Source organism: Felis catus, chromosome B4 (genome assembly GCF_018350175.1).
Source record: "Felis catus isolate Fca126 chromosome B4, F.catus_Fca126_mat1.0, whole genome shotgun sequence".
In the NCBI taxonomy this organism is placed as follows: Eukaryota; Metazoa; Chordata; class Mammalia; order Carnivora; family Felidae; genus Felis; species Felis catus.
Window position 1 is genome coordinate 120,555,314 of NC_058374.1, and position 27,243 is coordinate 120,582,556.

Here is a 27,243-nt window from a genome sequence, read left to right on the forward strand (position 1 = left end):
AGAAAGGGTATCCCTCTGTAGATGCAAACTGGCATAAACAGTCAGAGCCTGTAAATGGCAAGAGGGTGTCAGTGTAGAACAGACTAACGTGGGTGGCACAGCCTGAGTTGGGTAATAAAGACAAACTTGGGAGAGTATGGCAGTGGAGAGGAGGACTGGTTGCATACAGGGAGATTTATCACATAAGTATATGTACCAAAGAGAACAGAAGCCAAGTTTTTCAGTATCAGAGCAGGAATGTAAAAATATAGGAAGGGAGAAACCAAAATGAATCATGCCTGTGGAGTTGGACTAGAGTTAGATGTACAATTGTAAATCCATGGTTTTCAATAAATATAGGTAGATATATATATATATATATATATATATAAATGTGTGTATTTCTGTGTGTGAATATATTTTTTTCACTAATGAACATACTTAGTATCCAAATCTTAGCATCTAATTACCATTTTCCAATAAAAGGAACTATGGCTTCTTAGAGAAATGGCTGATCCAGAACTGAGGCAGAGAAAGATGAGTCCTAGAACATTTTCCGATAACAAAATCAAGGAAATGCTCAAAGAATGACTCAGAGAAGCCAGTCTTAAAGGACTTACACCGGCTAAGTGTGGGGCAATTTAAGCATCAAAATTAACAATGACAATAGTACGTTAAAATCCATGCAATAAAATAGCAAACCATGAGTCCATACTTCAATAAATAAATAAAGTCTGATGAGGAACAGGATATTCAGATAGTTAAGTATAACTCCCCACAAAATAGTTATTACAAAGGGAAAAAGAGTAATTGTATATAGTGAAAGCTAACATACTATCATAAGTGATTAAAGTGAGCATCATGAGCAACAGTAAAATCAAAATCATATGCCACCTGATAAGATATAACAAAAAGAACACACATCCTTCTGTGATATTCCTGCCAAGGATGAGCATAATGTGGATCTAATCATAAGAAAACACCAGACAAACCCAAATTGAGGGATATTTTACAAAATAACTGGCCTATCATCTTCAAAAGGTATCAAGATCATAAAAGTCAAGGAAAGACTGATAAACTGTTCCACACCAAAGAACATTAAGGAGGTGTGACAACAAAATGTAATGTGTGATTTTGAACGAGATTCCAATGAAGCATTGTTGAGACAACTGCCAAAACCTGAATGGGGTCTAATGGCTGTAAAATAGCAATATTAATTTCCTGCTTTTTAGTAGTTGTATTGTGGTTAGATAGGGAAATATTCCTACTTTTAGAAAATACAAACTAAATACAAACTAAAGCATCCAAAGGTAACAGGGCATCAGGTTGACAACTTAGTCTCACATGGTTCGAGGAAAAAGTTATTTGAACTATAGTTCCAGCTTTTCCACAAGTATGTGATTATTTCAAAATCAAAATTATTTTAATTTTAAAACGAAAAATATAGTTCTAGTTCCAACCATTAAAAATTCCCCAAAGTGGGGTGCCTGGGTAGTAGCTCAGTTGGTTAAGTGTCTGACTTCGGCTCAGGTCATGATCTTATGGTTTGTGAGTTCAGGCCCCACGTCAGGCTCTGTACTGACAGCTCAGAGCCTGCAGCCTGCTTCAGATTCTGTGTCTCCATCTCTCTCTGCTCCTCCCCCCGCTCTCGCTCTCACTTTCTCTCTCTCTCAAAAATAAATAAGCATTTAAAAAAATTTTTAATTACTTAAACCTGGGGTGTGTGGGCGGCTCAGCCAGTTAAGTAGCAGACTTGATTTCAGTTCAGGCCATGATCTCACGGTTCATGGGATCAAGCCCCTTGCTGGACTCTATGCTGACTATATAGAGCCTGCTTGGGATTCTCTCTCTCCCTCTCGCTCTGCCCCTCCCCTGCACATGCATGCTCTCTCTCTCTTTCCCTCTCTCTCTCTGTCAAAATAAGTGAATAAACATTAAAAAAAAAAAAGAATTACTTAAACATGACTCATGGTCAGATTCAGATCATATATTGATATGCAATGGGAGATGGGAGGCGAATGTTGACACTGGACTTGTCAAGAGAAAAAGCTGAATTTGTGAGCTTACATTCCATGAAATTAGAAACTACTATATAATTAGCTATCATCTCCTGTGTGTAACTTCCATAATTGCCTAGAGGGAAGAATCTATTTTCTATACTCCAAAGCACCATCACCATGCTGAATACATAGTACACACCCTCAAAATATTTGTCAATTAACAATGCTTTAAAAAGCAAGATAAAGAAAATATCAATGATAAGCTTATTAGGAAACCATTAACCGCATGGATTATTATAGCACAGCATGTACAACTCCAGAGGAACACAATCTCTTTCTGCTCAAATTAGCTTTGTGAGAAATGTAGAAGATAACAACTAATGTTAAATATCTGGTGACCAAGTATTACTCCTAAAAGTAGGCAGAAAAAAGTAATCCCTATGTCTGGGATCAGAGGAACACTGAGCAAATATATCACCCCCAGTGGTCTGTCTTGGTGCCTACACCATTAAAGATTCAGGTTAAGACAACGTACCTAAAGAAGTGACCTATTAATATGCAAATATCCCATAGCTCACATCAAATAGAGATACTCATGAAATTTATACAATTATTCCTTACACAGCATAATGTCTCAGTAATAATAATAACCACCAAAACACATGAGTCCCTCCTATGTGAAAGGCCCTAAGCTAGATGTTTTATATAAATTCTCTTTAATCCTTACAAATCTACAAAATACATAATATCATCCTCACTTTTAAATCAGGAGACTGAAAGTCCAAAGAAGTTAACTAACTTTCCCAGGGCCAAATGTCCATTCAGTGGCAGAGTTTTCATTCAAACTTAAGACTGACTTTTTCCATTACATTCTGTTGCTTCTTTCTACCATGACATTTACTGTTTCTTCAGTGAAGATCTATGGCATAAGGGAATAAGATGCAATTTAGAAAAATTTTTGGTAGTACAGGATACAACTGAAAAATTCTAGGTTTCAGGTAAAAAAAAAAAGACAAAGAATGCCCCAGAATAAGAAAGCAACAAAGGCTCAGCAAAGGGACAGAGGGGAACACAAACAGGGGATGAGAAGGTCATAAGGACAAACTGCCTGGTTACATGGTTTTTCTACAGACCCTAACACTAGATTTGACAAGATCCTTGAGTTAATAATGAGCTCAGTTAAAACTATGAGCTCAGACTTACTGGCTTGAACAGATGAATCATAAAGTTAAATGAAATTAAATGAAAACGATGGTGAACACTGTATTTTCTTCCTTTGCATGAGAAGGAAGAAATGAGGAGAAATAAATCACACCCATCTGGAGACGTGGCATGGACAAGTTATTAAACCACCTTTAAAGACAACAGAAGTTAGATACCATTAAGCACCCAAAAATTTTGGATAAAAGAGTTCCACCCTATTTTAAAGTAAAAATGATAACTGATGAAGAAATATCCTAAGACATCTCAAGTTATTTTAACACCGAATTCAGTTTATCATTCATCTGCTATCAAGAAACAAACGTAAACAAAATATTGCCTATAACGCAAAATTACATGATGAGCATAAAAATAATTGAAAATTATGTAGGAACTGAAATATGTTTCTATATAATTTTGTAGAAAATGTACTTTCTATTTACATACTGGAAACACATTGGTATTTTCATATTTTAATCCACGACATACACTGATCCCTATGGAACAAGAAAGCAACAAGGCATAATAAAAAGTTACGTGGGGACTGGAAAGACCTGAATTTGAATCTTGTCTGTCACTTACTAGCTTTGCAACTTTGGGAAAGTTATTCAATTTTTCTTCTCTTTTGCTCCATATGTAAATATGGGGTTAATAATATATATCTTTCAGGACTGAAGATTGGATATAAAGCAAATAAAGCAATTAGCATATTTGGAACACTAATACTAGCAATTTCACTTCTAGAAATATATCCTAAGAAATACTTTATGAGAAAGATGTTTTGTACGACAATGTTCACCATAACACTACTTATAACAATAATAAATAAAGTAAAAATCATCCAGGTATCTAGATTAAAAGAATATTTAAGTAAAGATATATACAACTGGTCGTGGGGAGGGTTCACCTGGGTGTCTCAGTTGAGCATCCAACTCTTGATATGGGCTCAGGTCATGATCTCATGGTTCATGGGATAGAGCTCCACATCCGGTCTGCACTGACAGTGCAAACCCTGATGGGAATTTTCTCTCTCCCTCTCTCTCTGCCCCTCCCCCACTCACATTCCATCACTCTCTCTGTCTCTGTCTCTGTCTCTCTCTCTCAACATAAATATTTGAAAAAGACACAATTACCTAAGGAAGCTTATGAAATGCATATTCCCAAACCTTTTACTCAAAAATTCTAACCCAGTAGGTCTAAAGTGAGACCAGGAAACTCATGTTTAACAAACAACCACAGGTTTGATTCTAATACAGGAGGTCTATGAAAATTCTGTATTAAATGGGGTATTTTAATGATGCCATTAAAAATATAATTATGAGGAATTTGTAATAACACTGAAAAAGTTTATGATAACTACTAAGTGAAAAATTGAGGATTCAAAATGTATGCTTTATCTAATAACTATATTTAACATACATATGAACAAATAGTTCTTAGCAATAGAATTAGGGGGGATTTTTTTCATCTTTTACCCAGTTACTTGAAACAGTCATGTTATCATCATAAACACATACATAAGTTACATATCAAAAACTGGAGAAAAAAAAGTCAATGGATCACCATGCCCTTCGGATTAAGTTCAAACTCCTTAGGGCAGCAGACAAGTGCTTCAATCTCCAGACTTATCTCTTATCCATGCTCTAAGCCAAACTTATAATACCCCAAATTATATTCTACATTTTCAAATACCATTATTGAATACACTATTCCTTCTTTAGGAAAGCCCTTCCCTCAAACTGTCAGCCTGGCAAACTCCCATTCATCCAATAAGATTCAGGAATCACCTCTTCTCTTGAAGTTTGCCTTAACTACTCCTTCCAGAGAGAATTAAGGGAGCCTCCATCTTGCTCTTCATATTCCTGTCACACTACCTTGGTAGTTCCATTAAAATAAATATCACGCTGTCCTTTACCTCTGTGTTGGCATATCTGTTCCATGATTTCTACAAATACTTGGGGTTAGGTAGAAATGCTCTCATTCAATTTTAGAATCCACAAGGTACTCAATAAACATTTGTGAAAATAATGAGCAATCATTCTTTGTTATTGTTCTTGGATGTCAGTTCCCTATGAAATCCTGATTGACTTGTTGGTTAGTTGGAAAGCGGTTGGTTCATTGATTAATAAGTCATGGCCTAAATACACCCTAATATATATCATAAAACATACCAGTGAAAAAAACTTATAAGAATACTTTAACCAGGGACGCCTGGGTGGCGCAGTCGGTTAAGCGTCCGACTTCAGCCAGGTCACGATCTCGCGGTCCGTGAGTTTGAGCCCCGCGTCGGGCTCTGGGCGGATGGCTCGGAGCCTGGAGCCTGTTTCTGATTCTGTGTCTCCCTCTCTCTGCCCCTCCCCCATTCATGCTCTGTCTCTCTCTGTCCCAAAAATAAATAAACGTTGAAAAAAAAAATTTAAAAAAAAAAAAAAAAAGAATACTTTAACCATTGTTCATAATTCTTCACCTTCTCTGATTCTCTCTTCAAAGATTCTATCAAACTTCAGAGTGACAGATCACTCTGGTCACTAGCACAAGCAAATAAACAGGCAAACTCTGTCCTGGAGCACCCCTCTGCTGCAGTTTACCATGCCAATGAACGTCTCTGCATAATTCCTGCTACTCCTCCCAAACACACTCCCACTCACTCTCATGTCCCATACTAAGAGTAAAATAGCTATACAAAACAGGGACAATTCTGTAAGTAAATATAGCAGTTTTTTAGTATATTCAAAACATAAAATACTATATTTAGCATATTTATATGATACATAAAACATTTAAAATGCAGATCTGCAACTAGAGGTACCAAAGTAGGACTCAAACTGGCTAAACAGCAATTTAGGCCAAAAAGAAAAAAAAAAAAAAAGAAAGAAAGAAAACTTTAATGTGGAAGAATGAAATTGGGATTGTGACCCAGGGCTCATAACTTCAAATGCCTTCCCTGTACAGTAAAACATACGTTTATGAAATAACCCAGATACTGAAGTTCTAAATAATAAGAAAATGCATTTAAAAGAATTTGAATCTCAAACCACATTAGATGTCAAAGCTCTTCTACAATTCTATACCATGTCCTTATCACCTCTGATTATATAATACATATGTACATCTAAGGAATAACTTCTGGAAACAGGCAAACATACCACATGCTGATATCTAAGACAGGTGTGCTAATATGACAGATATCCAATACAAAGTTCTAGTGGGGCGCCTGGGTGGTGCTAAGCATCTGACTCTTGATCTCAGTAAACATCATGATCTCACAGTTTATGAGTTCAAGTCCCACATAGGGCTCTGCACTGATGGCACAGGGCATGCTTGGGATTCTGTCTCTCCTCTTTGCCCTTCCCCCAATTATGTCTGTGCACTCACACACGCGCTGTCTCTCAAAATAAATAAATAAAAACTTTTATATAAATAAAATTTTTTTTAAAGTTCTAGGGACTAAATAATTAGCAAAAATAAAAGTCTTTTCCAACACGAGCCCTATGCTATCCCATTTCTCATTTCTCCAATCAAATCCTTCTCTTTCTACAGTATCAACCTTGTAAAGAAGGCAGGATTAATGACCACCTTTATTTTTTTTATTTTTTTTAACATTTATTTATTTTTGAGGCAGGGAGAGACAGAGCATGAACGGGGGAGGGTCAGAGAGAGGGAGACACAGAATCTGAAACAGGCTCCAGGCTCTGAGCTGTCAGCACATAGCCCGACGCGGGGCTCGAACTCACGGACCGCGAGATCATGACCTGAGCCGAAGTCGGACACTTAACCGACTGAGCCACCCAGGCGCCCCAATGACCACCTTTAAAGAACCCCTCTTGCAAATCTGGCAAAATTCATTCCATCAGCTCTGCTAATAAGAGCTCCAAAGCATTATTATGTGGGCCTAAAGTTTTGTTTCCCCTTTAAAAAAAATTTATTTTTAACTTTACTTTTGAGAGAAAGAGACAGAGCACGAGCAGGGGAGGGGCAGAGAGATTGGGAGACACACAATTCAAAGCAGGCTCCAGGCTCCAAGCTGTCAGCGCAGAGCCCCGCACGGGGCTCGAACCCACGAACCGCGAGATCACGACCCGAGATGAAGTGGAACGCTCAACCAACTGAGCCATCAGGCACCTCTTGTTTCCCCTTTAAATGAAAATACTAAAACAGCTTCCTCTTCCCAAAAGGCTTTACCAATCAATCACACTTCAGCTCCCACAAACAGTGTTTCAAGGTGAGATGAAGTTAGGAAAGATACAAGGCACTGAGCCCATGGTCAGAGGAGAAATTAACATTGAGGTAGGCAGGAAACGACATGATGAAAGCAAACGCTGCAAACTCTTTGCTTTTGAAGGTCCAATATTTGTTCTTCTTAATCTATGTCTCACTCACTATACAGTCCATCCCAACTCTTCTCCTCACACAAATTCTGCTTTTCCTTAGGAGAGGGACACTTGGCACAAAAACTAGAACCAGAGTGAACTTGCAGTAATTAAAATGGAGAAGAGGTTTTCTTTGTAAAAAAAAAAATTTAAAAGAGAGAGTTTTGGGTAGGAAGGATTAAAGGAAATGTGGTATGGGGAACAGAAGTATCAAGCAGGCAGCAAGAAATGAGGTTGGCTGTTGATGACCACATCTATTAGTCAAGATTGATTCAATTTGATCAAAGAATGATGACAAGTCTAGGCCAACTGTCTCAGTTCACTTAACTAGAAGTAATTAGCCACTTTAAATAAAGCTGCTCTCACAACACAACAGAACCTAAAAAACTCTACAGCACAACTGAATCTAAGTTCCATTTTACACATTCCTGATGACATGCTGTTAAATTAAGTTAGCACTATCTCTCAGAAACAGATTCAGAGATGAACACTCTTTGAAGACTGCAGAAGAACCTAACAAAAACAAAATTTATCCTTGACTATATATTTTGATCCACCCTCAAAAGTCACCCAGTTTCATGCCAGACCCACGTTTAACAAAAATGCAGAATTCACTTCCTGTCCTCCTGATGCAAAGGAAGAAAACTGGACTCTAAGATGAGATCCTAGATCTGTGTTACACAAGAAATTTCACTGGATTTTAAACTGGCATTGTGCCTCTGCCTGCCATATGGTGTACCTGACCATGTCATCACATACATGAGAAAGAACTAAAACACAGATGAGTCTTCTGTGTAAATTCCTGCTTTTAAAAATATAAAATATTCTATGATGAAAAACCAAAACTCATCATATTTCAATTAACTAAAGCTATACCACAATATGTTTAAAATGGAACCAAAGATACACTAAAATGCATTAAATGTTTAAAAACTTCAGGTTCTATAGGATAAAATTAGTCTTTTCTAACCCTTTATTTGAATTATACCTTCCATTTCTAGTTAAATACTCAAGAAGAATGTCCTAAAATAGGCTCCTTGAAAGAATTTTCCAAAACTGCATCAAATACATAATAAATTATTTCAGTATACAATTGAACAAACCACTTTGTGTTTACTGTCACCTGAGAGGTTAAATTGCTAAAGTCAATAGAAGCAATGCTGAATATTGTAAGCTTCTGCATTAATGTCAGTCAAGATTTGTTCTACCCTTCCACCAACTGTAAGAAACCACTGAGATACACTACGAATTAGGCAATGTAAGAATGGACAGGGTGAGTAGTAGCCACTGACTGGCTGTCCTAATTCCCTGCTACACATCAGTCTTACTGTTTGGAAGAGGAAGCTGAAAACCTAGCTTAGTAGAGAAAGAGGTCAATACCAAAATTCCTTCTCCTCTCTCCTTACTCCCCATTGTGCAGCTGGCACTGTTCACTCTGGCAGACACAGTTCCCTGAACATAATGGTGCAATCACCGCTTCAAACATCATTACTATCTAAAATAGATAACCCACTTGCAACTTGCCTATTTTTATAGATATAACATTTTCATGCAGTTTAACTGCTCTATTTGTGATTTATTCCATTTAACCAATGCAGTTTCCCCGAAAGTGAGTACCTTTATCAGAGTCCCAATAACCACAATTGCCCAAATAGTTGTGAAAATTACAACACTTTGGAGTTGCCTCTTATCAACTTGTACTCATCACCAAAAACTTCATGAACTGAATCCTAAATCTGAAAAATGAAACTCTCTGGTTTATATAAACTCTCTGGTTTATATGTCTTTAAGGACTAGACACTATTTTCCCCTACTTCTTACTGATTTACTTTGTCACATGGGAGTCTTGAGAATTCAATTCTTTATGTCCAACAAGAATTTACTAAAAATAGTATATATAGTATGCAAGCCTTTGATTCATTAAGAAAACCAAGTAAATTTAAGGCATTAAACTTTTGTTTTATTAAAATACAAATAATTCTTAATCTTGACTCATTAAGAAAGAAATGATTTAATACACATACTAAATAGGAATTGTTTTTGTTTGCATTAAAAGGTGGCTGTGCCAAAGAGACTTTAAAAGGTTTTGCAGCTGTCTCATGAAAGATGTTAAATAAAATAAAATTTCACATATCATATGGAGGAAGAAAAAGGAGGTGATTCAATTTGAATACTCTGATGAGCTCTAATGAGCTCAGAATTCTTTAGGACAAAAGGGGGTAATGAGAAGTATAAATGAAAACAAACACAAAAAAGAAGTATTTACCTGGGGAAATGTTAATGTCCCTTTCAACTAAGTTTGAAAAAATGGAGGGAGTTATAAAAAGTTCACTTCTATAACAGTTAATGTAAACTTAAATTCTGACAGAATAACTGTAAAACTTGCTTGTTTTAGACCACAAGAGAATTTCCTGTAACATCTAACAATGCCAAGAATCTGATTCTTCCCAACTTCCATTTTGCTCCTATCATCCCTAGTGAAAATCATTTTCAAACCAGAAAGTATAAACAAATAATGTTAGGGATTATTGAAACTTCAGACAGACAGAGATCATAACAGACAAAGTATATCCAGACCCAGAAGAATTAGGTACAAGGGCACAGAAGGAATTTTCATCAGAACTAGGCATCCATCATCCATGGTTCGCTACCATAAACAAGCTGTAATAAAGTAGCCTGATTTGGGTGGAATTTATAGACTTGATACTAGAGGTATATCAAAGGAACGCCATAAACAGGACACAGCATGACTTCAGAAGGGCAATGGATAAAATACCTCAAAAGATTCTCACAGGTACATCAGAGAGAAGCAGCTGAATCAGAGTTCTATTAAGTGGCTTCAATGTTGGTAGAAATACCATGTATAAGTATTGCTACTTTTAAATTTATAGTAGGCTAAAGAAAGGTTCTTTAGAGACATATCATGGTGTGTGGAATTCCAATTATGGAAAACATGCATATTAAATCTATAGATGATGTGGAGGAAGAAGATAATACGCTGGAAGACAGACTCAAGAGTCAAAAAGATCTACATAGATTATAAATACAGGCTAAAACAAGTAAGATTAAATGTAATAGGAATGATTTAAATTCAATCCACACTTTTACAAGTATGATAGGGGAACCACTGCTTCATAAGTCATTGAAAAAAATACCTGGAAGTTTTGAGTATCTATCTGCTCAATGTGAGCCAATGTCATTATATACCTCAGAAAAACTGACCCTCATTAAGGTAGATCTTAGATCAATAATAAAGAGGTAATAATTTCAATGTTTTTAGCAGCTGCTATTAATACATGTTTATTTTAGAATACTGGAAAATGTAGAGAGCAAAAAGAAAATAAAGATCATCCACAATTCTACCACTCAAGGATGAATGCTATTTTTTACATTTTGGTGTTTATCATTCTAGACTTTTTCATGTACATTATAAATTTTCACACTTACTTTTTCTTAAAAAAAAATAGGGTCATACCACAAATGCTGTTTTGAAACCTGTTTTTTTTTTTAATTCAACAGTATATCAGGTCCCAGTATATTCACAATGGTCAACTGATATCTTAGTGCATTTTGTTCATTTCTGCTCACCACCTTTAAGAGTCATTGCAGAACTTGAGAATATGCAAAGAAGGGAAAAAAGAGAATAGTGAAAAGTATGAAAATGTAAGTTCACCTATATTCCACTTCCAAATAATACCAACTGCTAGAAATTACAGGCAGGTCAGGGGTGCCTGGGTGGCTTAGTCAGTTAAGCGTCAAACTTCACTCAGGTCATGATCTGGTGGTTCATGAGTTCGAGCCCCTCGTCAGGTTCTGTGCTGACAGCTCAAAGCCTGGGAGCCTGTTTCAGATTCTGTGCTCCTTCACTCTGCTCCTTCCCTGCTCATGCTCTGTCTCTATTTCTCTCTCTCTCAAAAATAAATAAACACTAAAAAAATAAAATAAAAATAAGAAATTACAGCGAGGTGGATATCAACTCAATAAAAGGAGAATGTTTTTAATAATTAGAGCTGTCAAAAAAAAAAGGAATGGATCTAGTCATTTAAGAGTTTTATAAGGCTAGAATAACTAACTGGTAAAAGATGTTGCAGGTGATTCCTCTAGGTCAGAAGTTGCATAAAAGGTTCCGTTTTATTTACAGATTCTATAATTCTAGTGGAAAATTTACTAAGGAACTTTACTCCATGTCCAATATGAAGCAAATCTTTAGTAATCAAGACCTTAAGAAATAAGGTCAAGTGCTTTAAAGCTGCATGAGAAATAACAACACTAATGTTAAAACATCAATGTGTTAAATGCTTTGCATTCATTTCTTCATATTTCATTTAACTCTTACAACAACTCTATATGATAGCTACTATAACTATTCCCATTTTCTAGAAGAGAACAGTGAGGCTTAGAAAGATTTTTATATTTATTCAAGGTCATTCTTTTGCTGAAAACTGCAGTGTCACCCAAGCATACCTGATTCCCTATCATATATCTACTGCTCACTTGGGAATATGTCATCAAAACCGTCTTCAGAAAAGTTCTTAGTGATCCCCCAAAGGGCAGTCATGAGGATTTTTTTGTCATTAGGAAAAAAATTAAGGATTTTTAAATCAGATTATTCATAGCAAAAAAAAAAAAAGTAGACTAAACTACGTATTTTAAACTCACAAATCAAATAGAATCAATGAATAAGACTTACACTGTGGAAAAGCAAATTTAAATCACAGAACTTCAAATCTTTGCCATTACTAATTAAGTGACCTTAGGCAAGTCCTTATCTTCCTATCTCTAGTTCTTCACCTGTGAACTGAGGCTCAACCACTTAAGGCTGATGTAAGAATTGAAGGAAATGATACAAGTAAGCATTTAGCACAGTTATCTGACACTACCTATTACACAACTAATAAAGGCAGGGGGGAGGTAGTGGCAAACCTATTCTGCGGTCATTCCGGAGTATTTTAAAATGTCCAAGCGTCATTATATTTGAAGAGGGAGGGGCCACCTTCTCCATCATTATGTAAATAAATTTTTGAACACAATCATTTGTGAAATAAAGTAACAACTAAATTAAATGTGCTTTCTTAGGAATTTCATTTTATGCAAAGGATCACCCAATGCAATTTCAACCGTCATATTCTTCAAAGACATTGTTTTGGTTGTTCATTTAGTATGCGATAGATGCAAGTTTAAGGGTTATTGGTTTTGATTTTGACTTTTACAACTTGGTTCAAACTCATGAGAACGTTTTTTTACTTTTGTTTTCTGTGCACATTTTTGTTATAGAGCTCTCACCCCTGACAAAACCAGCAAAAGAGAAAAAACCTCTTGTTCAAGAAGTTTAACAACTTAGTTTACCAACATTAAATAGTTGGTATTTTATTCCTAAAATTTGCCACCTATTCTTTTTTTTAAATGGCACAACAGAGAAAGTATTTAAAAGATGTTTGCCTTTAAGTTCTATCACAAAGATATGCTTTTTAAAATACTATTTATCTTAATAAAATTAACTGAAGTTATCACTGTTCCCAAAGAATTCCTTAGTGTTTGTCCAAAGGAATTGATTATTTAGAAACCTCTTTCAGAATACAGGTTTCTAGCCATAATCATTCTTACAACTAATTCAATCAACTGGTAAACACATTTACTTTACCTGCAACTTTAAAACCGTAACCAGATAAACTGCTTTTGTATAAATAACCCATGACTAGGGGCAGTAATTAGAGCTATAATCTGAAACATGTCCACACTGTCTACTTGTGTTTGAAAGTAAAAATTACTTACCAACAGAGTACACCCAAAGAGTCATCGCTCCTAAGATCAACTAAAAAAATGTCCCATATTCATTCATTGATCTGAAGTGAATTATTATTCCAATAAAATATCACTATTAAGTATATATGATCATATATGGAGCTTTTTAAAATCCCATCAACTATTTGCCAACTAAATTCATTTCACTCTAATACAAATGTTTTCATTTTCCCTACAGGCCAGTACTATAATTAACTGCATTGTCTGGCCACTACAACATCTAAGAACTTGTGTAAAGAACACAATGTCATCATCCAAAAATCTGTATTAAACACTTGTCAAGAGTAGCACAAAAGAGTATTTAAAAACCAAAAAAAAAAAAAAATCATTTGGGTTTTTCAAATTTTTACAAGTACAGCTGGGTTGCTTAAGAGATGTTTTAGGGTGAAGCTATGAATGATGATTGATGCCTCCAAAAATATCCAGGGTAAAGTGAATAGCCACAATTTTATAAACTAAAGAGCTTTCCTTGCATTTTATCTAATGAATATTCTTCAGGCTTCTTCCCTCTTATTTAATTCGTCCATCAATTCAACTCTCAAGTTCGCAGTTTCTCAAATATGCAAATCAACCCTATTTCTAAGGTACTGCCTGCTGAATAAAGACCTTGACATTTTTTTTAAATGTCATCTTAGAAAGAGTATCCAAGCAATATTAGTCTCACCCGCAACATCTTCATATTAAAAGGCCTCTACTACATTCCATACACACTATCCCAATCCTGACCTGGCATCCTTGGTCCTAAAAACCAAGTTGCACTGAGCTAAGTCCAGGTAACTGGAAGTACTGCTGGGGCTGCTAACCTGCCTCATCAAGTTTTACACACACCCTGTACAGATGACATCTCATCAGAAGGTTCGCTTGCTTCATTTTGTGGGATCACAACCCACAGCACAGCAAATGCCTTCTGCAAGAGAAGGTAGCAGCAACCAAAGGCCGTGGCTTTTTGCAGGGTAAGTGAATGCACGCAATAGCTTCTCTACCAATTTCATGCAAATAGACAAAAAAGGCTGGGTTCGACACTGAAAATACATAATAAATGTTGATGGAAAGCGAGTGGAACACCGATTTTCTTCCAGCAACACTAGTACATGTACAAGTTCTGCACCACAGTTCAGAGAAAAGTAGCTACTGACGCATTGATGGAAGGCTATTTTCAAATTACTCAAAGAATCTAAGGCATCAATCTGACTGGGAACCTCGTGCCTCCTCTCCACACACACAGTCTGTTTTCCTGCCTAATTTAAGAATGAATCGCTGGCAGCCACCAGGTGCACTAACCATGAAGAGGAGGACGTATCTATCACAATGCAAAACGAGGTATGCAATCCCAGAACTGGTTCCCGTCCTTACCTTAGCAGATTAGAAAGGGGCAGGGGTCCGGATCCACCGCCCAGGATCCCTCCTTTCCTGCCAGACAGGAGTTTCTCCACCAGAGCCACATTTCCAGTGCGGGCAGCTTCCAGCAGCTCCTGGTCCTTCCCCATAGTCTTCCACCGGCTCCCTCACAGAGTCCTTTCCCCCCACCCCGGGTCCTCCTCCCCGCCCACCCCCACTCCCCAAAATCCAGGGCCCTCCCCGCCCCACCCTAAAATAATGCAAGAGCTTCAGCAAGAAGAGATTCCTGCAGCCCCAAGCCGGGAACACCACTCTCTCCTCCTCTTCGGGGCGCAGCTTTTACAATGGGGATCAGACCATGTCTAGGAAGAGGGGCTGGCCGAGCGGGGAGCCGCGACGCGCCCCCACAGCCACTCCCCTGAATTCCTGAAGCCTCGTTCCCGCGGGTGGGGCGTGAGAGGGTGCTTTTGAGGAGCGCGAGGAGGATGCTGAGGACTGAGGAGGTCGCAGGAAGAGGAGGCGGAGACAGTCCTCGCGGGAGCCCGAGCGCAGCGAACAACCGCGTCGGCGGCCCGCGCACCCTCACGCCGCGGCCCGGGCTCTGATCAGCTTCCGCGCCCCGCGGGCTCGGCGGTTAGGTGGCGGCGTCCGCGGCCCGCGGCGGAGAGGAGCGCGCGGCTGCGGCCCCGGCGGCCGTGGTCCGCGCCGAGGCAGGGCGGTGCGGACGAGCCGCGGCGGGCGCGTGCCGAGGGCGGCGGCGGCGGCGGCGGCGCAGGGGCTGAGGCAGGGCGGGAAGGAGGGCGCCCCGGTCCGCCGCCGGCGGCTCTGAGGCCTGGCGCGCGTGGTGGCCGGCGCGCGGGGGGGGGGGGGCGTGTGCGCGCGTGCAGGTGCGGCCTGAGGGTCCGTCCCGAGTTGGGCGGGGGGCGGGGGCCGAGGGGCGGGGGAGGGGGCCGGCCCGGTGTGGGGGCGGGGCGCCGGGATGATATTATCTTCGTTTTTGTGGGCGGGGACCCTCCCTCTTCCCTTCTCCCTCCTCCCTCCTCCAGTCTCCTTGGGAGAGGTTTAACCGTGTGAGGACTGGAGTTCTCGCTGCCGCCTCGACTCCTCGTCAGCTGGGCCGGCGCGGGCGCCACGCCTGGGGTCAGGCACGAAGCTTGGAAAATCCTCCATGACCGAGATGAGGAAAAGCTGGTGTTGCCGGGAAGGGGCCCTTCGCCAGTCGCTTTTGTCGGTGCCGGCACAACTTGACCTGCGTTTCGCCCTTCCATTTACCTCCACGAGACGAAGGAGATCTGCCCTTGGTTAGAAAGGTTTGTTTTATTCCTAGTTTCTGTGGCACTGGCCACGTACAGTTTGTGACGGTTCCAGTTTCTCTAGTCTTTAATCAGCCCTATATTTCGGCTGGGCTTTGGAGATCTACTGACGTCTAAAAATACCAGGGAAGAGGCTCTAATTGAGAATTTCTCCACGTGCATACTGGGAAAAATATAAATGGGCATGGATTAGAGACCCACTTTTAATGTGCATATATACATCAGCAACTCTCATTGTACATGTTTGGCTTGATTTTCTTCGATTCTCTCCTTGCCCCTGGTGGAGAATAGGAGTTTGTTTTCTTTTGAAACTTCCTGTGACACCTTGGGCTTAGCCTTGCCCTTGGAATTGTGGATAAATGTTAACTTGTTGATAATCGGTTGCGAGAAAAGGGTCTTAACAGGCACTTTCCTCACGACAACCCAGTGATCTGTATTATTACTACAGTATATCCATTTCGGAAATGAGGAAATAGTGGCTCAAAGGGTTAATTAAATTTCTCAAGATGCCGCACACAGGAAGTGGCAGACAAAATTGGACCCCAGAACTGAGCCCCTGTAGAGCCCATGCTCCCCTCAGTACACCTGACTGCCCCCATGGGCTGACAGTAATTATCACAGACACTGATGAGCAGTCACTATGAACCAGGCACTGTGCCACATGCCTTCCATATGTTATTTCCATCTTCATAACAATTCCATGAGACAGGTCCCATTTTTATCCTTATATTATAGATGAGCAAACTGATTAGCCCAATATCATGCAGCTAGAAGATAACTGAACCAAGACTCAAATCCAGAGCTGCCTGCTATAGGCAGAGATTTTACGTAAATAACGGGGGGGAAACTTACAGCACATTCAGAGATAAATAACAGAAATGGTTTTTTTTTCAATTTTTTATGGAATTCAATATTCTGAGATTTCATTTGAATGGTTCAAAGTAGGGAGGATGGGTAAGGGGCATTAAGGAATCTTCTCCTGAAATCATTGTTGCACTATATGCTAACTTGGATGTAAATTTAAAAAATAAATTAAATTTTAAAATAAATAAATAATAAAAAAATAAAAAAGAATGGTTCAAAGTATTAGGTAAATTAAGGATTTTCATGGGAGGTTTACTGAAGGAAATAGATTTTGAGCTAGCGTGGCTTTCTGTTTTCGTTTTAGAATCTGTTTTCATGATAAGACGATACTGTATATGCTAATAGTATCTCTCACATAATGAGACTAGCAGACCAGTTAAAGAAACAAAGTAAGGAGCTATCGAATTCATTTTGAAAATGGCATAGGGAAACTCTCTCTTCACATCTTTCCCAGGATATACCATAAGTAGTCAACTGGTCAGAGCTTAAAAATCACCCTGTTTTCAAAAACAAAAAAAAAACAAAAAAAAATCACCCTGTTTTCACAAGTAACATTTAATCATGGCTGAGCTAGACATCAGGAGGCTCCTGAGTTATTATCACGAACCAATCCCAGATAATAATTACTGATTACTAATGGGAAAGCCATTAGTAATGATTAACTCTAAGAATCAGTCCCACAGTTCCAGGCACTCAAAGCTAATTTTGCAACTCTGAATGCCTTGTTTTTAGTTACATAATAGCTTCTTGTCAAAGAGGACAGAGGTTTTGGATGCATGGAAACTGATGTGCAAATTAAAAGTGAAAACATTTCTTCCAAAAGTCTGAAGAGAGAAAAACAAACAAACAAACAAACATACTTTTTAAATAACAAGACTGCATCAAGGTGTTTTGCATCTGTGTAAAGTGGAAAAAGCCAGAAATCTTGAGGACCAATTGGACAGGCTAGATGTCAATTTGCATATATGTAAAATTAAGAAGCTATATCTGATAGTCAACACTGGCCTTTACAGACCTAACATTCTATGCATGTGATGATATATGGCCTTAGTCCATTAAGCTATATGCATAACTGAAAGCTAGAAATCAAGTATGGGGATAGATTTGAGATCAATTTCTATTCTGTTTTTAATTACAAAAATGAAAATATACTGTCTATTCTCCAGTTTTTTTAATTGAATCTTTTTTTCATAAAAATCTATCTTTTCTATTCTCAATGGACAGTATTAACAATAGTAGTAAATGCATATTATGCACCAGGAATGATACTAAACGTTTTCTCATTTTATATATATGATTATATGACTTATCATACTGTGTGTGTGCATATATAAATATATATGTTTTATAAATATATATTTTTATATAAAGTATGTGTGTATATACAAATATAAATATATGTTTTATAAATATATATGTGTTTTATAAATATATATATAGTATATATGTCTTTGTGTATATATATTATTGTATATATGTTTAATACACATGCACACATACCAGTCAAGATTAAATGAGACAAAGTAAAGAGTCTAGTATCATTCCTGGTACATGATAACATAATATGCATTATATTTCCTAGAGGTACATGATATGTATTCCAGGAGGTAGGTAATATAATTCCTGCAGAACCTCTGAATCCCTTACTCTAAATTCTAATATACACAGATCTAATTCTAGATACTTTTTTGGCAAGCTGAGAGTCACTGCTCCAATATACATACTGCAAGTCACTTCTGTTGAGACTGATTAATAAAAGAAGGGGCTAGGGGGTTGAAACTAGAAAGAGGAGGTAAAGCAAAAGACAAAGCATATGTAGTGTTTGTACACACACACACACACACACACACACACACACAGACTTTGGAAATATAAAATAATGAAGGAACATGAATCCAGATCAGTCTTAGAACTATATGCCGAGATCTGTTTACAGTGACGAAAAGGAAAAGATGATGTCCTTATAACATAAAGCTGACTGAGCTAAGATAGGGTAACCCTGTGATTTAAGGGAGCGGGTTTGGAAAATACCTACTTTCTCCATCTTGAGCTCTGAAGTTACTCTGCATATCTGGGTCTATTATGGGCTGTGGGACAGAAGTCAACAAATTGCAGGTTACAGACCATGAAGATAGATACTAGACATCTGAACAAAAGCCGATTTCTTGCATACTACATTCCATTTAAGTTTGTCTCCTATGCCTACCTAACACAAATTGCCGCTTATCATCTTCCTGAGGAAAACCAAACAGCAACATATCATGATGTTTGCAGTCATTCTAAATTTATGGCCATAAGTGTTGAAACCCGTGGAATGTCAACCACCCACTTTCTACTGGGTCAATTAAAATCTAATATTCCACAAAGTACAGGGATCGCTACTAAAACTAAACTGAAAATGAGAGTAAGAATTAGTTCTCTGTAAATGTGCACCCTCAGATTTGTGGAGAAAGTTAGATTGCAAATATGATTTCATATACCCAGACAAAATAAAGGCTGTCTCACAAATGGAGTCAGAGAACTGGAGAGAACGTTAGGTTTCCAGACTGACTTTGGAAAACATGCTGAGATAGATTCTGATCCAAGTATGCTTACCATCTTGGGGTAGGAAGCAGAGGAAAGCCCACTGCTCTTTAGTGATCCATGAGACAAGCATGGCAAGAGGGGGGGAAAAAAAGCCACAATTGAACTTGGATCTTGTTTTGAAAGCACAGTAACCCCAGCCACTGGTAAAGGAGATCCAATGGATACAAGTAGGGAAGGAGATCAAAGATGATCACTGTAATATAACTCCTTCTTGGAAAAATGAGAAGTTTCTTCCCCTTTGGGGGAATTTGATGAGGAAGAATAAGGATTCCCCTAAGATCACTGCCACACAACATTCCATCACCTCTTGTTTATTCCAACATCAACTCCCTCCTCTCAGAGCCACCATGCCTGTGTGCTACTACCTTTGAAAATCTGTGTTACCCAAGAGTGACCCAGCACATAGCCCACTGAAAAATGTAGTCTTGTCTCCACTTCAAACTAGTTATCTCACAGAGAGGAGCTCTCTGAAACTCCAATAAATTTTCAGCATCTCTTTTTATTCTCCTCTGAGGAAAATAACTAGCATTCTAATAAACTCATTATACAGTCTCTCAGAGGGGTGGCTAAGAAGACACAAGAACACAGTATCCACTTTTGACGTCTTCACTCATCTTCCCCAAAGGCTAATCCCAATGTATCTCCTGATACCCCACCCTCTACTTCCATCTTTGTCCTACAGCAGGGGTTGCAAACTTTTTCTGTGAAGTGCCAAATAACATTTTCAGCTTTGTGGACCACACAGTCTCTATCACACGACTCAATTCTGCTGTTGTAGCATGAAAGTAACCATAGGTAATATTCAAACCGATGAGTGTGGCTGTGATTCAATAAAACTTTATTTATGGATGCCTAAGTTTGAATTTTGTATAATTCTCGTGTCACAAAATACTCTTGATTTTTTCAACTATTTAAAAATGTAAAAACTATTCTTAGTTTACTGGCCACACAGGCTGTGGGCAGGATTTGGCCCACGAGCCATAAGCCTACAGATTTAAGAATGACTTATTCTAAAACCCCTTCGAAGGCTACTGTTCCTTTGCTTGGCCTGATTCTTTAGAGGTGGGTAGGGAGACTAGAGGCTAGAATCAAATTGTTCCCTCTAAGGCACCCAATTATGCCCAGCCTGGGCGGGCTGTGGAACCCTCCCCATCAGCAAATCCTCTCTGATTCTCTCATATCTCAAGAAAAGCCCGTTCTCAGAATCTCTAAAGTGATAAATTTACTAAACCTTTTTTTTTTTTTTTTCTAATTCCATGGGTGTGCCCTTATTTGCCAGGATCACAGCAAATAGCTTACAGGAGCACCACTCTCCTGCCAGTTGAAACAGCCTATGAGGAGAGGGCTGATGCTGTTATCTCTGACCTCAGATAAGGACCCAGACCTCTTAGGAGGGGGAACCAGCTGGTTGGTGCTGGTGTGTCTGAAGGAAAGCAAAATGTTCTGCATATTAGAAAACCTGCAAACTGGATTCAGCTGCTGCTTCTGGAACAAACTCACTACCAGGTTGAAAAAGTGTAGCTGGAAGAAGTGCACTCTCCCTCTGGCGCCCTCTATCGGTAGATCCTAACGGAAAACCGGGGGCAAAGTAGTAATGTGCTTTGCAGAACATCACAAGAATACATGAAAATGAGTTTAAAATTAACAGACAATAGCAAAATAACTGGCATAACTGCCCCCTTGAAAATTAGGTTACACTAATTCCATCTCTTCCTCCGTCATCACTAATTTCACAGCCAATGGCTGTCCCCAATTCAAAGAATTACTGATATCCTACCCTCACTCCTTAGACTCCTGGTCCACTCCTGTCCACTCCTAAATTTTATGGACCATTTGGATTCTACTCCCTGTTCTACTCTAGTGGAGAACTCTACCCATTATTAGGCTCGATGAAAAAGCTAACCATTTTCTTTGAAAATTTTGAAGAGTGACACATTGTTTCTTACAGAATTTCACCAGCCACCTGCTACACCTTTTATTCATCTCTTCAATCAGCTGTCTTTGTTACAGTCTGCTACTGTTTCAAGTTTAAAGGCTCCTGAGTCCAGAAGTTGACTCTCCTTGCCAACAGTGCCCCCCCAAGAATTAGAGTCCAGTAGTAGCCCAATACATTCCAACTGTTTTCCAAGGGGAAACTTCCTCCCTTAATTTTGATGAATAATATTTTCATTATTTCATTACATTTACAACAGGGAACCTACAGGCATCTCCGTGAAACTTTAGAAGAAGGTTTACTAACAGTATTTGTGTGAATGTGGAATGGACAGCAAATGGAAATTAATAATACAGTCTCCATATAACATTTTGTCAGGAAACATTTTGTCAGGCAATCTCAGGGATTGCCATTTTAAATTTCATTCTATTAGAGTCATATCGATGATGTGTAATCAATGCTGTGTTTATAAAAAATACTATCAGAAAGCCATTATAGACACTTTTTCTCCAAATGATGCAAATGGAAAACTATATCAGAATCTCATTTTTATTAGTCATTAGTTGCTGGTAGAATGAAACAGATGGAGGATATATTGTTAAAATGGAATGATTACATTAAATAACGTCATTTGTATGCATTTTACATTCCTCTACAAAACAAAAGGAATCATGATTTCATCAGATGATTTTTTTTTTTTTTTTAGTTTACTTATTTCTAGAGAGAGTACAAGCAAGAGAGGGGCAGAGAAAGAAGGAGAGAAAGAGAATTCCAAGCAGACTCCACACTGCCAGCACAGAGCTTGACACAGGGCTCAATTCACAAACTGAGATCATGTCCTTAGCCAAAATCAAGTCAGACACTTAACCAACTGAGCCACCCAGATGCCCCAGATGATTTTTTCAAGTCAGTTCATTTTTTTCCTACTTCTCCAATGTTTGATGTAAGGACAGTCTACCTTATAATTAAAATAAGAATAAAAATGGCAAGAGGGCAGAAAAGAAGCAGTGGACTTAATGTTCATTAATTTCTACTGGTTTATAACTAAACATTTACTGTGCTATTTTTCTCAACATTTATTTAGCTGTGTGGTGAGGGTGGGGGGATGTTGAGACGAAGGAGGGAGTGGTGGTGGTTCGGAGATGTATGATTTGGTTTTACCAGTGGAACTTTTGTTGAATACATCAAATCGTGGCCATTTTGGGTTGTTATTCTGCTGCTCTCACTTATGAGACAATCAGAGCTATGGAAAACCATGGAAAGGTAGTCAGAGACTTAAGAAATAATGCCAAGGAATTGAGTTAAGAAATCAAATAACATGTTGATCCCCATTAAGAAATACTATAGATAGGAATAAAACACTTAAAAAGAATACTATTGATATTGTAGTTACAATTTATTGGATTTAAGAAATTAAACATGAAACTTCTTGTCAGGTAATTCTGAATAACTAATTCTAATACTAAGGGAGGAGGTTTATATGGATACCATGTTCTGGGATTATTTTAAATTAAAAAAAAACTGTACATAACATGATTGAGTTGGTATTGCCATCATCACCTCAAAAATTTCCATTGATTTATAAACCTTATACAGAAAATAATGCCTTCTATTTGGTTAGAAGTAAAATTGGATGCAGAACAAATAATTGAAAAACACTGCAAAAATATTCAAAAGAATCAGTTCATTTGGGTGAATGGGCCAGCATATGGTAAATGTGTTTCAGTTTTATACTACTTTTTGTAGGAGAAAAACCCCAATTCATTCTTAAAACAAGAGCTTCATAAAATTATCTTAAACTGTGACAAAATATTTATAGAAATAACGGAAAAAGTTGATCACAAATCTAAGTATTAGAAAATAAATTTTTATATCCAGAGTAACTTTTTTCTTCAGCTAAGACATCAGAAGAGATGATTTATTATACACATGTTACATTCAACCATAAATGAAAACAGAATTTGTCCTGAAAGTCACAGTTCCAGGGCAAAGGACCAAAAGAGACTGTTTTTGTATGAGCAAGATGGGTCTCTCAAAGGTGGTCATTGCAATCAGATGGCAATGGATGTTCTAGATCCATTGAATCAAACTCTAGAAAGTAGACTTGCAGTCCAGCTATTTTTACCAATGTCCCTGGCCTCTGGCATTCTTTAATTCTGCTCCTGTGGCTTCCATGGGTTCACAAGCTAGAGGTTTACTTGGACCTCTGCTTCATCTTTCTTCTTTTAGGCTTCAGCCTGTGCATTTGCTCCTTCCTCCACTTGGCTCTTGTGGCATGGAAGTTTACAAGAAGATGGCACTATGGCCAAGAGCTATATCCAAAGTATTTTAAATATCTTCATAAATTAAAGTACAATTATAGGTGTGGTATTTTTGTACTGTCACATTACAAAGCTGGAACTAAGCTTCCTAAATTTCTCCTCTCTTTATGGCACCATTTTAGGAGTGGCCACAAATGACATCTGCATGATATTTGGAAGACAGAGGCAAAATAGTATACACTGAAGGGTGGTATAGGGTAGCCATGAACTGTTTAATTGCAAACTCTTTGTCATTGATATGCTGTCTCACCTTGCTGGTATACGGCAGCAGCCAAGACTCTTCCTTCAGTAACTCTTTCATTATCTCTTATTTCAACGTTTATTTATTTTTGGGACAGAGAGAGACAGAGCATGAACGGGGGAGGGGCAGAGAGAGAGGGAGACACAGAATCGGAAACAGGCTCCAGGCTCTGAGCCATCAGCCCAGAGCCCGACGCGGGGCTCGAACTCACTGACCGCGAGATCGTGACCTGGACCGGGAGATCGTGACCTGGACCGCGAGATCGTGACCCGGCTGAAGTCGGACGCTTAACCGACTGCGCCACCCAGGCGCATCCTCATTATCTCTTATTTCAAATTCCGTGAGTGCTGGGCCAGGTTCATGTGTAGTTCCATTATGAAGGGTGCCCGATTCTTCTGTAGGCCACCCACGTCATTGACATTAGAGAAAGTGAGAGACAGATGCAAGTTCCTGTCTGTCTTCATGGGTTCCATTTGTCTGTGGGTTCCAGTGTCCTTGCTCTCTCTCTTCCTTCCCAGTTAGACTTTTTCCCTGCTACTGGCCCTACTGACTTACAATAACTTTGGACAACAGCCTTACCTAAACTTCTTTACCAGCTCCCCAAATCAGATAAGGTAAATTTCTGTTTTATTCCATATCACTAATATTTCTACTTCTCTGATGAAACCCTAATTGATTAATAAATTAGTATTGGACATATCCAGGAGACTAGAGCCTTAAGAGTGGATTCCCTGCATTGGTTTACTCTGAATTGATTGTATGATCTGATTAGGTATGAAGGCATTAATGACCTTGTTGCCAGTGGTAAAGTGGACACTGGTAGGATATGGTAAGAGAAACCCCCTTTAGGTGATCATTCTATGGGAAATAGCAGCTAAAACTTCTTGAAAGTTTTATATGTGCCAGATATTTTACATGGATTTTCTCATTCAGTCCTCACAAGTTCTTGAGGTATATGCATCTAACATGACATCTAAAAAATGCAGGCTTTTTTCCCCTCGCATAACATCTGCCAGGAGGGAACTGTAGGAACATTGCATTCAGTATTCTAACCTTTGGCAACCAGTAGGCTACACATTTGACCAATTCTGCCCCTTGACCCAAAGAGTTGCTTTCACTGAATTGTATTGTAATCCCATGGCCTTGGCTTTTCTCAGCAGCCATATGACATCTGGCTATCATATGGGATGTAGGAGTGTTCTTGGAGACTTTGTCCCCTACTTGAGTTAATTGTACATTAAGCCCCACATTTATAAAGAAGTTATAAAGAACTGTACTAGGAAAGTTTTTTCACCTCTAAAGAATATTTTTCTTGTAATAATAATTGACTGTTTGACTTTCCACTTGAGCTCCCAAGAAACTAGGTCAAATTGAAGTTTGACATATTAGTGATCTTTTTGCGTCCTAGTCATTACTCTTTACATATTTCTGCCTTGATTTTTTATTGATATTTAGCAGTATTTTCTTCAGTATGTTTTTGTTATAAGAGATATGTATGTATCTGTATTATTGAACTTGCTATATGCCAGGTACTGTTCTAGGTAACAGAGTAATGAGTAAAAACATAGTCCCTGCCTTCATGGAGCTTCAATTGAAAGTGATAATGCCAAAAATTAAGGAAAAGTACACCATTCTCTTTTTCTTTTTGTAATCATTTCATTTATTATCACATGAAAGAAAGCATAGGGAATATCTTGGAGCTTAGTTTCTCCTTCAAAAAGTACTTTGAGAATCAAACTTACTTTGGTCTTAAGGATACAAAGAGAGTATTAATTTCTCATCTTTTCATTCACTCATCACCTACTGAGTGCCTTCTACGTGCTGGGAAATTTGCTAGATGCTGGTGTTTCAACAGTGAACAAACCTCATAGTGGAGCTTACAGTCTATTCACGAAAAGAGCCATGGAACAAGTACTGACAAATGTGACAACTGTTATAAAGAAGATGCCATAAAGGCTATAGATGTGAGTAACAGGGACACCTACCCAAATCTGGGAGATTTGTCTCCAAAGGAGATATTTAAACTGAGACCTGAGAGATAAATGGCAAAGGGAAACGGGAGGTGGAGAAAGAATGTTCCATGCAGAGAGCTGTTTAAGAATCCCTAGACTTTGCCCTTTAAAGGGCAGTTGGGAATTATACTCAGAGCTAAATCTCCATGTCACCTCCTGCTATGTCTTTCTTTACCTCCACTTCTACCTTGCTTTATTTGCTCACATCTCCCAATCATGTTTGCATTGTTCATGGAATTTAAGCTTGCTATTGTCATTGAATGTTCTTAATTTCAAAGTTATAGAAAATATTTTTCAAATGCTTTTTCTGAAAATGAAATAAAGTGGCTTTTTCACTTGTATATGGTGTCTAATTCCTTTTCTTTAATGTTTTTTATTTGTTTGATTGTTTGTTTGTTTGTTTGTTTAAGTAGGCTCCACACCCATTGTGGGGCTCAAACTCATGACTCTGAAATCAGGAGTCATGTGCTCTACTGAGCCAGCCAGGTGCCCCTCTAACTCCTTTTTAAATTGATATTTGCCCACTTCAAAAAAGCTTTCCTCTTTCTTCATATGAAGAAAACCAAGATAAGTACTTTTTTTAATGGCTATGTATACTTTATGGATCAATGAATGGGTATTAGTTGCATAAAACAACTTGAAAACAAGGCTAAGCTGAATATGAAAAACTGAATGGTTAATTCTAACTATAATTGTCCAGCATGCATATGCTTTTAAAATCTAACACTAACAAAGAAACATGTGCAACAAATTCTCTGTTTATTTGCCATAATCCAAAGTCCTCCCACCTTCCATATTCATGGACCAGCTTCTTCTTGTTACCCAGCTGAAGTCCAAGCCTGCCAATTGGGGGATCAAGCTGGGCTGGATTTGCAGCCAAGAACAGACGGGGAGTAATTGTGAGGTTTTCCTGCACTCAGTAGCTAACATTATCTGACTAATGTATGTGTCTTCTTCTACATTGGTATCTAAATGCTTTCCAAAGCACTCTTGCCATTATACCACAAATGATGGCTTTGTATTAGAGAAAGCACTAGAATTGTGATTAGAAGACCTGGATTTCAATCCTGGCATGACCTCTTCTTAGCTTAGAAACTTCTAGAGCCATAAGTGTCCACAGAGAAGTGTTAATATACACTTCTATAGGAACATTAGTTTGCTATAGCTGCCATAACAAAGTACCACAGACTGGACAGCTTAAACAACAGAAATTTATTTCCTCACAGTTCTGCAGCTAGAAATCTGAAATCAAGCTGTCAGCAGGGTTAGTTTCTTTTGAGGACT

General features: G+C 38.3%; 1 protein-coding gene across 17 annotated transcripts in view; it reads right to left on the minus strand.

The window, feature by feature from the left end:
* Positions 1–14,877, minus strand: part of ANKS1B (ankyrin repeat and sterile alpha motif domain containing 1B) — a 1,072,204-nt gene extending 1,057,327 nt beyond the window's left edge. For all 17 annotated transcript variants that reach the window (XM_011284166.4, XM_019835377.3, XM_045062214.1 and 14 more), the window contains exon 1: positions 14,705–14,877. In XM_011284166.4, coding sequence (XP_011282468.2) covers positions 14,705–14,838 — 134 coding nt within the window. In that variant the 5' untranslated portion in view covers positions 14,839–14,877. The remainder of the gene's footprint in view (positions 1–14,704) is intronic.
* Between the last annotated feature and the right edge of the window lie 12,366 nt (positions 14,878–27,243).